The following is a 12,268-nucleotide window of genomic DNA, read 5'->3' on the forward strand; positions in this document are numbered from 1 at the left end:
ATAAGAATATGTTTTGTAAAAATAGTGCAGAATTCCAATGTGATTTTTTCGTAACGACAACCCAAGTGCCAACAACTCCAAAGTCAATAGCAATAACAACGAAAGCAATTACGACCAAGAATCCGATCACTCAAAAGATAAACATAATGCCAAGAGTATTAACCATGATAAATCCAACGATACCTCTGAATTTTGAAACTACTCCAAAATTTATGACACCTAAACCAATCACCACGAAGAACCCAACGACTCCTCGAAAGGTTGACACGACTCCAAAAGTAATTACCGCTAAGAACCCAACGACTCCAGTCAAAATTATAACAACACCTAAACCAATCACCACGAAGAATCCAACGACTCCTGTCAAAATAGTAACAACACCTAAACCAATCACCACAAAGAACCCAACGACACCTGTCAAAATAGTAACAACACCTAAAGCAATCACCACAAAGAACCCAACGACTCCAGTCAAAATTATAACAACACCTAAACCAATCACCACGAAGAACCCAACGACTCCTCGAAAGGTTGACACGACTCCAAAAGTAATTACCGCTAAGAACCCAACGACTCCAGTCAAAATTATAACAACACCTAAACCAATCACCACGAAGAATCCAACGACTCCTGTCAAAATAGTAACAACACCTAAACCAATCACCACAAAGAACCCAACGACTCCTGTCAAAATTATAACAACACCTAAACCAATCACCACGAAGAACCCAACGACTCCTCGAAAGGTTGACATGACTCCAAAAGTAATTACCGCTAAGAACCCAACGACTCCTGTCAAAATAGTAACAACACCTAAACCAATCACCACAAAGAACCCAACGACTCGAGCCAAAATTATAACAATACCTAAACTAATCACCACGAAGAATCCAACGACTCCTGTCAAAATAGTAACAACACCTAAACCAATCACCACAAAGAACCCAACGACTCCAGTCAAAATTATAACAACACTTAAACTAATCACCACGAAGAATCCAACGACTCCTGTCAAAATAGTTACAACACCTAAACCAATCACCACAAAGAATCCAACGACTCCTGTCAAAATAGTTACAACACCTAAAGCAATCACCACAAAGAACCCAACGACTCCAGTCGAAATTATAACAACACCTAAACCAATCACCACGAAGAACCCAACGACTCCTCGAAAGGTTGACACGACTCCAAAAGTAATTACCGCTAAGAACCCAACGACTCCAGTCAAAATTATAACAACACCTAAACCAATCACCACGAAGAATCCAACGACTTCTGTCAAAAAAGTAACAACACCTAAACCAATCACCACGAAAAGTCCAACGACTCCTGTCAAAATAGTAACAACACCTAAACCAATCATCACGAAGAACCCAACGACTCCACGAAAGGTAGACACTACTCCAAAAGTAATTACCGCTAAGAACCCAACGACTCCAGTCAAAATTGTAACAACACCTAAACTAATCACCACGAAGAATCCAACGACTCCTGTCAAAATAGTTACAACACCTAAACCAATCACCACAAAGAACCCAACGACTCCTGTCAAAATAGTAACAACACCTAAACCAATCACCACGAAAAGTCCAACGACTCCTGTCAAAATAGTAACAACACCTAAACCAATCATCACGAAGAACCCAACGACTCCAGTCAAAATTATAACAACACCTAAACCAATCACCACGAAGAACCCAACGACTCCTCGAAAGGTTGACACGACTCCAAAAGTAATTACCGCTAAGAACCCAACGACTCCAGTCAAAATTATAACAACACCTAAACCAATCACCACGAAGAACCCAACGACTAGTGTCAAAATAGTTACAACACCTAAACCAATCACCACGAAAAGTCCAACGACTCCTGTCAAAATAGTAACAACACCTAAACCAATCACCACGAAGAATCCAACGACTCCTGTCAAAATAGTTACAACACCTAAACCAATCACCACAAAGAACCCAACGACTCCACAAAAGGTAGACACTACTCCAAAAGTAATTACCGCTAAGAACCCAACGACTCCAGTCAAAATTATAACAACACCTAAACTAATCACCACGAAGAATCCAACGACTCCTGTCAAAATAGTTACAACACCTAAACCAATCACCACAAAGAATCCAATGACTCCTGTCAAAATAGAAACAACACCTAAACCAATCACCACGAAGAACCCAACGACTCCTGTCAAAATAGTAACAACACCTAAACCAATCACCACAAAGAACCCAACGACTCGAGTCAAAATTATAACAACACCTAAACCAATCACCACGAAGAACCCAACGACTCCTCGAAAGATTGACACGACTCCAAAAGTAATTACCGCTAAGAACCCAACGACTCCAGTCAAAATTATAACAACACCTAAACCAATCACCACGAAGAACCCAACGACTCCTGTCAAAATAGTTACAACACCTAAACCAATCACCACGAAAAGTCCAACGACTCCTGTCAAAATAGTAACAACACCTAAACCAATCACGACAAAGAACCCAACGACTCCTGTCAAAATAGTAACAACACCTAAACCAATCACTACAAAGAATCCAACGACTCCTGTCAAAATAGTTACAACACCTAAAGCGATCACCACAAAGAACCCAACGACTCCAGTCAAAATTATAACAACACCTAAACCAATCACCACGAAGAACCCAACGACTCCTCGAAAGGTTGACACGACTCCAAAAGTAATTACCGCTAAGAACCCAACGACTCCAGTCAAAATTATAACAACACCTAAACCAATCACCACGAAGAACCCAACGACTCCTCGAAAGGTTGACACGACTCCAAAAGTAATTCCCGCTAAGAACCCAACGACTCCAGTCAAAATTATAACAACGCCTAAACCAATCACCACGAAGAACCCAACGACTCCTGTCAAAATAGTGACAACACCTAAACCAATCACCACGAAAAGTCCAACGACTCCTGTCAAAATAGTAACAACACCTAAACCAATCACCACGAAGAATCCAACGACTCCTGTCAAAATAGTTACAACACCTAAACCAATCACCACAAAGAACCCAACGACTCCACGAAAGGTAGACACTACTCCAAAAGTAATTACCGCTAAGAACCCAACGACTCCAGTCAAAATTATAACAACACCTAAACTAATCACCACGAAGAATCCAACGACTCCTGTCAAAATAGTTACAACACCTAAACCAATCACCACAAAGAATCCAACGACTCCTGTCAAAATAGTTACAACACCTAAACCAATCACCACGAAGAACCCAACGACTCCTGTCAAAATAGTAACAACAACTCAACCAATCACCACAAAGAACCCAACGACTCGAGCCAAAATTATAACAACACCTAAACTAATCACCACGAAGAATCCAACGACTCCTGTCAAAATAGAAACAACACCTAAACCAATCACCACAAAGAACCCAACGACTCCAGCCAAAATTATAACAACACCTAAACTAATCACCACGAAGAATCCAACGACTCCTGTCAAAATAGTTATAACACCTAAACCAATCACCACAAAGAACCCAACGACTCCAGTCAAAATTATAACAACACTTAAACTAATCACCACGAAGAATCCAACGACTCCTGGCAAAATAGTTACAACACCTAAACCAATCACCACGAAGAATTTAACGACTTCTGTCAAAATAGTTACAACACCTAAACCAATCACCACAAAGAACCCAACGACTCCTGTCAAAATAGTAACAACACCTAAACCAATCACCACGAAGAACCCAACGACTCCTGTCAAAATAGTTACAATACCTAAACCAATCACCACGAAGAATCCAACGACTCCTGTCAAAATAGTTACAAAACCTAAACCAATCACCATAAAGAACCCAACGACTCCACGAAAGGTAGACACTACTGCAAAAGTAATTACCGCTAAGAACCCAACGACTCCAGTCAAAATTATAACAACACCTAAACTAATCACCACGAAGAATCCAACGACTCCTGTCAAAAAAGTTACAACACCTAAACCAATCACCACAAAGAATCCAACGACTCCTGTCAAAATAGAAACAACACTTAAACCAATCACCACGAAGAATCCAACGACTCCTGTCAAAATAGTAACAACACCTAAACCAAACACCATAAAGAACCCAACGACTCCACGAAAGGTAGACACTACTGCAAAAGTAATTACCGCTAAGAACCCAACGACTCCAGTCAAAATTATAACAACACCTAAACCAATCACCACGAAGAACCCAACGACTCCTGTCAAAATAGTAACAACACCTAAACCAATCACCACGAAGAATCCAACGACTCCTGTCAAAATAGTAACAACACCTAAACCAATCACCGCGAAGAATCCAACGACTCCTGTCAAAATAGTAACAACACCTAAACCAATCACCACGAAAAGTCCAATGACTCCTGTCAAAATAGTAACAACACCTAAAGCAATCACCACGAAGAATCCAACGACTCCTGTCAAAATAGTAACAACACCTAAACCAATCACCGCGAAGAATCCAACGACTCCTGTCAAAATAGTAACAACACCTAAACCAATCACCACGAAAAGTCCAACGACTCCTGTCAAAATAGTAACTACACCTAAACCAATCACCACGAAGAATCCAACGACTCCTGTCAAAATAGTAACAACACCTAAACCAATCATAACAAAATACCCAACGACTCCACGAAAGGTAGACACTACTCCAAAAGTAATTACCGCTAAGAACCCAACGACTCCAGTCAAAATTATAACAACACCTAAACCAATCACCACAAAGAACCCAACGACTCCTGTCAAAATAGTAACAACACCTAAACCAATCACCACGAAGAATCCAACGACTCCTGTCAAAATAGTAACAACACCTAAACCAATCATTACAAAGAACCCAACGACTCCACGAAAGGTAGACACTACTCCAAAAGTAATTACGGCTAAGAACCCAACGACTCCAGTCAAAATTATAACAACACCTAAACTAATCACCACAAAGAACCCAACGACTCCTGTCAAAATAGTAACAACACCTAAACCAATCACCACGAAGAATCCAACGACTCCTGTCAAAATAGTAACAACACCTAAACCAATCACTGCGAAGAATCCAACGACTCCTGTCAAAATAGTAACAACACCTAAACCAATCACCACGAAAAGTCCAACGACTCCTGTCAAAATAGTAACAACACCTAAAGCAATCACCACGAAGAATCCAACGACTCCTGTCAAAATAGTTACAACACCTAAAGCAATCACCACAAAGAACCCAACGACTCCAGTCAAAATTATAACAACACCTAAACCAATCACCACGAAGAACCCAACGACTCCTCGAAAGGTTGACACGACTCCAAAAGTAATTACCGCTAAGAACCCAACGACTCCAGTCAAAATTATAACAACACCTAAACCAATCACCACGAAGAACCCAACGACTCCTGTCAAAATAGTTACAACACCTAAACCAATCACCACGAAGAATCCAACGACTCCTGTCAAAATAGTTACAACACCTAAACCAATCACCATAAAGAACCCAACGACTCCACGAAAGGTAGACACTACTGTAAAAGTAATTACCGCTAAGAACCCAACGACTCCAGTCAAAATTATAACAACACCTAAACTAATCACCACGAAGAATCCAACGACTCCTGTCAAAAAAGTTACAACACCTAAACCAATCACCACGAAGAACCCAACGACTCCTGTCAAAATAGTAACAACACCTAAACCAATCACCACGAAGAATCCAACGACTCCACGAAAGGTAGACACTACTCCAAAAGTAATTACCGCTAAGAACCCAACGACTCCAGTCAAAATTATAACAACACCTAAACCAATCACCACGAAGAACCCAACGACTCCTGTCAAAATAGTAACAACACCTAAACCAATCACCACGAAGAATCCAACGACTCCTGTCAAAATAGTAACAACACCTAAACCAATCACCGCGAAGAATCCAACGACTCCTGTCAAAATAGTAACAACACCTAAACCAATCACCACGAAAAGTCCAATGACTCCTGTCAAAATAGTAACAACACCTAAAGCAATCACCACGAAGAATCCAACGACTCCTGTCAAAATAGTTACAACACCTAAAGCAATCACCACAAAGAACCCAACGACTCCAGTCAAAATTATAACAACACCTAAACCAATCACCACGAAGAACCCAACGACTCCTCGAAAGGTTGACACGACTCCAAAAGTAATTACCGCTAAGAACCCAACGACTCCAGTCAAAATTATAACAACACCTAAACCAATCACCACGAAGAACCCAACGACTCCTGTCAAAATAGTTACAACACCTAAACCAATCACCACGAAGAATCCAACGACTCCTGTCAAAATAGTTACAACACCTAAACCAATCACCATAAAGAACCCAACGACTCCACGAAAGGTAGACACTACTGTAAAAGTAATTACCGCTAAGAACCCAACGACTCCAGTCAAAATTATAACAACACCTAAACTAATCACCACGAAGAATCCAACGACTCCTGTCAAAAAAGTTACAACACCTAAACCAATCACCACGAAGAACCCAACGACTCCTGTCAAAATAGTAACAACACCTAAACCAATCACCACGAAGAATCCAACGACTCCACGAAAGGTAGACACTACTCCAAAAGTAATTACCGCTAAGAACCCAACGACTCCAGTCAAAATTATAACAACACCTAAACCAATCACCACGAAGAACCCAACGACTCCTGTCAAAATAGTTACAACACCTAAACCAATCACCACAAAGAGCCCAACGACTCCACGAAAGGTAGACACTACTCCAAAAGTAATTACCGCTAAGAACCCAACGACTCCAGTCAAAATGATAACAACACCTAAACTAATCACCACGAAGAATCGAACGACTCCTGTCAAAATAGTAACAACACCTAAACCAATCACCGCGAGGAATCCGACGACTCCTGTCAAAATAGTAACAACACCTAAACCAATCACCACAAAGAATCCAACGACTCCTGTCAAAATAGTAACAACACCTAAACCAATCACCGCGAAGAATCCAACGACTCCTGTCAAAATAGTAACAACACCTAAACCAATCACCACGAAAAGTCCAACGACTCCTGTCAAAATAGTAACTACACCTAAACCAATCACCACGAAGAATCCAACGACTCCTGTCAAAATAGTAACAACACCTAAACCAATCATAACAAAATACCCAACGACTCCACGAAAGGTAGACACTACTCCAAAAGTAATTACCGCTAAGAACCCAACGACTCCAGTCAAAATTATAACAACACCTAAACTAATCACCACAAAGAACCCAACGACTCCTGTCAAAAAAGTAACAACACCTAAACCAATCACCACGAAAAGTCCAACGACTCCTGTCAAAATAGTAACAACACCTAAACCAATCATCACGAAGAACCCAACGACTCCACGAAAGGTAGACACTACTCCAAAAGTAATTACCGCTAAGAACCCAACGACTCCAGTCAAAATTGTAACAACACCTAAACTAATCACCACGAAGAATCCAACGACTCCTGTCAAAATAGTTACAACACCTAAACCAATCACGACAAAGAACCCAACGACTCCTGTCAAAATAGTAACAACACCTAAACCAATCACCACGAAAAGTCCAACGACTCCTGTCAAAATAGTAACAACACCTAAACCAATCATCACGAAGAACCCAACGACTCCTGTCAAAATAGTTACAACACCTAAACCAATCACCACGAAGAATTTAACGACTTCTGTCAAAATAGTTACAACACCTAAACCAATCACCACAAAGAACCCAACGACTCCTGTCAAAATAGTAACAACACCTAAACCAATCATTACAAAGAACCCAACGACTCCACGAAAGGTAGACACTACTCCAAAAGTAATTACGGCTAAGAACCCAACGACTCCAGTCAAAATTATAACAACACCTAAACTAATCACCACAAAGAACCCAACGACTCCTGTCAAAATAGTAACAACACCTAAACCAATCACCACGAAAAGTCCAACGACTCCTGTCAAAATAGTAACAACACCTAAAACAATCACCACGAAGAACTCAACGACTTCAGTCAAAATAGTAACAACACCTAAACCAATCATCACGAAGAACCCAACAACTCCACGAAAGGTATACACTACTCTAAAAGTTATTACCGCTAAGAACCCAACGACTCCAGTCAAAATTGTAACAACGCCTAAGCCAGTCATTACGAAGAACCCAACGACTCCAGTCAAAAAAGTTACAACACCTAAACCAATCACCGCTAAGAACCCAACGACTCCTCGAAAGGTTGACACTACTCCAAAAATTATTACCGCTAAGACCTCAACGACTCCAGTCAAAATTGTAACAACACCGAAACTATTAACCACAAAGAACCCAACGACTCCAGTCAAAATAGTAACAACACCTAAACCAATCATCACGAAGAACCCAACAACTTCACGAAAGGTAGACACTACTCTAAAAGTAATTACCGCTAAGAACCTAACGACTCCAGTCAAAATTGTAACAACACCTAAGCCAATCATTACGAAGAAAACAACGACTCCAGTCAAAATAGTTTCAACACCCAAACCAATCACCGCTAAGAATCCAACGACTCCTCGAAAGGTTGACACTACTCCAAAGGTAATTACCGCTAAGAATACAACAACTCCAGTCAAAATAGTTACAACACCTAAATCAATCACCACGAAGGTCCCAACCATTCCTCAAAAAGTTGACACTACTCCAAAATTAGTAACAGCTAAGAACCCAACGACCTCATTCAAAATAGTAACAAAACCAATCACTAGAAGGAACCCAACCACTCTTCGAAAAATTGACACTACTCCAAAAGTAAGAATAACCGTGAAGCCAACGAGTCCAGCAAAAATTATTACAACGACGAATCCCCCCCTGACTAAGATTATTACTCGAAAAATCAGTACAACTAAAAAAATTACCACAACCTCACCAATCCTAAATTCCGTTTGTCAATCTGTTGGCCGTTCCTTAAGTACTAGAAGTACTGATTGTAGAGAATACGTGATTTGTTATATGAATTCCGCTCATCAATTACTACCCACATATTATTTATGTCCAGGTACAACAATATTTAATGTTGCTACTTCCAAGTGCAGTTTCCCGTCTATAGCAACTTGCAAAACAGCTCGTACTACTACTATACGTTCTTTACCTAAAAAAACTTTGAAAACCACTCTGAATACTTATCTTAATCGAACAATTACTAAAACACCAACAACTCAACCAACTGTTTCAAAAATAGTAACAACTAAGAAACCTTCAACACCTCGAAAACGAATTACTGCAAACTTTTCCTCTACTATTTTCAAAAATACTACCCAATTATATACTCAAACGACATTTAACCCAACAACCGTGAAAAAAAATATCACCACACCCAAAACAATAACGACAAAAAAGCTAACAACACCAAAAATAATCGTAACAACAAATAAAGTAACATCTAAAAGGATTACAACCACTCGCCCAAGTTCCATCTGCAAATCTGTAGGCAGATTCCTAAGTACGAGAAGGAATGACTGTCGAGAGTATGTTCTTTGTTATATCAATTTAGCACGTCAATTATTACCGAGGTATATTTTATGCCCTCGAACAACAATTTTCAATGTAGATACGTCAAAGTGTACTTTTACTTCTGTAGCAATTTGTAAAACAAAACTTACAACTCTTTTTCCCTCAGCAAAGACAACAATCAAACCAATTGTTAAAACAACCACTAAAGCAACTCTTAAACCTACTGTCAAAGCAACTATAAAACCGACTTTTAAACCAACTGTAAAACCAACTATAAAACCTACTCTTAAACCAATTATTAATCCTACTCTTAAGCCAATATGTCCAGCAGTCGGTCGCTTTTTAAGTCCTCGCAGATCGGACTGTAGAGAATATGTTTTGTGTTCTATGAACTCAGCAAAACATTTAATAGCCACTTATTACCTTTGTCCTGGATCAACAATTTTCAATGCAGCTACTGCAAAGTGTACTTTCACTTCTGTAGCAATTTGTAAAACAAAACTTACAACTCTCTTGCCCTTAGCAAAGACAACAATCAAACCGATGGTTAAAACAACAACTAAACCAACTCTTAAACCTACTGCCAAAGCAACTATTAAACCGACTTTTAAACCAACTGTAAAACCTACTAAAAAAACAACTATTAAACCGACTCCAAAACCAACTGTTAAACCAACTATAAAACCTAGTCTTAAACCAACTATTAATCCTACTCTTAAGTCAATATGTCCAGCAGTTGGTCGCTTTTTAAGTCCTCGCAGATCGGACTGTAGAGAATATGTTTTGTGTTCTATGAACTCAGCAAAACATTTAATAGCCACTTATTACCTTTGTCCTGGATCAACAATTTTCAATGCAGCTACTGCAAAGTGTACTTTCACTTCTGTAGCAATTTGTAAAACAAAACCTACAACTCTCTTGCCCTTAGCAAAGACAACAATCAAACCGATGGTTAAAACAACAACTAAACCAACTCTCAAACCTACTGCCAAAGCAACTATTAAACTGACTCTAAAACCAACTATTAAACCGACTCTAAAACCAACTATGAAACCTACTCTTAAACCAACTATTAACCCTACTCTTAAGCCAATATGTCCAGCAGTTGGTCGCTTTTTAAGTCCTCGCAGATCGGACTGTAGAGAATATGTTTTGTGTTCTATGAACTCAGCAAAAAATTTGATAGCAACTTATTACCTTTGTCCTGCAACAACTATTTTCAATGCAGCTACTGCAAAGTGTACTTTCACTTCTGTAGCAATTTGTAAAACAAAACCTACAACTCTCTTGCCCTTAGCAAAGACAACAATCAAACTGATGGTTAAAACAACAACTAAACCAACTCTTAAACCTACTGCCAAAGCAACTATTAAACCGACTTTTAAACCAACTGTAAAACCTACTAAAAAACCAACTATTAAACCGACTCTAAAACCAACTATTAAACCGACTCTAAAACCAACTATGAAACCTACTCTTAAACCAACTATTAATTCTACCCTTAAGCCAATATGTCCTACAGTCGGTCGCTTTTTAAGTCCTCGCAGATCGGACTGTAGAGAATATGTTTTGTGTTCTATGAACTCAGCAAAACATTTAATAGCTACTTATTACCTTTGCCCCAAAACAACCATATTTAACACTGTAAATTCAAAATGCGCCTTTACGTCTGTGGCAACATGCAAGACATAATAATTTCATTGAAGAATCTTTTAAAAATCATCAAATAAATATTGTGTGAAAAAAAACAACATCTTAAGTATATAATTATAAAATGTTGAATATTGTTATAAAACCAAGTTGAATGTAATTAACTAGTAAGGTCAGTGTATTCAACAAATAAAGTAAATGTTTTTTTTTAACCAATGCATAGCTTATGTATGTAGTATAAAAAAAACATACTTGAAACCAAATGTGAAGTAGGATTTATGATTTAAGTACAGAAAATAAATTATCAACTAATGATTAATCCATTCATTTTTACTATCATCAAAAATCCTTCTCTAGTTTAATTGAGTGTTTGTAAATATTATTTATATTGTGTATTGTGTCTAAGTTTGACAATAGTATATTATGTCTAAGTTAATCAAGAAGTATAGCGTATTAAGTTCTCAAGGAAAAAACCTATTTCAAGGGTTTACGAATGAATTTTCCTCGGACGGAGTAATTTGAGTTGAAAATTCTTTGACGATTTTTTAATTATTTCATTTAACCGTTTTTGGAAAATCAATTGTTTGTCTTTGTACGAGTATGTTCTTTGATGTTAATGTGCTATTTTTTTTTTGTGAAATTATTGTTTTGTATGAAAGCATTGTTGTACAATATTATTCGTCCCAACTCAAAAACAAAACTAGACCCATGGAGTTGAAACTTGTGCTTCAATAAACTTCTTGTAAATATTTTTTTTGTGAGTAAATGAATAAAATAATTTTAAAAATCATCAGTATTTTTTGTATACAGGGAATGATAATAGCAGGCCCTGTAATATGCCTTGACATCCAAATTCCCTTCTCAAAAATGTTTTCCACCTCTGTTGTAATATATATACGTGTATAATAATGTTTTCAATTAGTGTATATGATTAGACTCATTAAATATACTTTTTCTTTTATTAAAAAATGTTTTTACTTAAAGATGTAATCATAAATTAAGGAAAAAAAAAATATATTACTAATCCATTATATAGTCAATAACATTGAAAATAGCAC

At 38.2% G+C, this 12,268-nt stretch overlaps 1 protein-coding gene across 1 annotated transcript; it reads left to right on the forward strand.

Annotated features, from left to right (window-relative positions):
• Positions 1-164: 164 nt before the first annotated feature.
• LOC148275994 (uncharacterized) lies at positions 165-12,000 on the forward strand. The gene has a single exon (XM_088234932.1). It carries the CDS (start codon positions 165-167, stop codon positions 11,250-11,252), a length of 11,088 nt encoding a protein of 3,695 aa, XP_088091058.1. The 3' UTR covers positions 11,253-12,000.
• The last annotated feature ends 268 nt before the right edge of the window (positions 12,001-12,268 follow it).

Source organism: Micrasema longulum, unplaced genomic scaffold (assembly GCF_059751315.1).
Source record: "Micrasema longulum isolate JH-2025_06_02 unplaced genomic scaffold, ASM5975131v1 h1tg001302l, whole genome shotgun sequence".
Lineage (NCBI taxonomy): Eukaryota > Metazoa > Arthropoda > Insecta > Trichoptera > Brachycentridae > Micrasema > Micrasema longulum.

What these genes read in the sequence shown, in the direction of transcription:
- LOC148275994 (XM_088234932.1), top strand. Translation starts at nt 165, where the DNA reads ATGATAAATCCAACGATACCTCTGAATTTTGAAACTACTCCAAAATTT.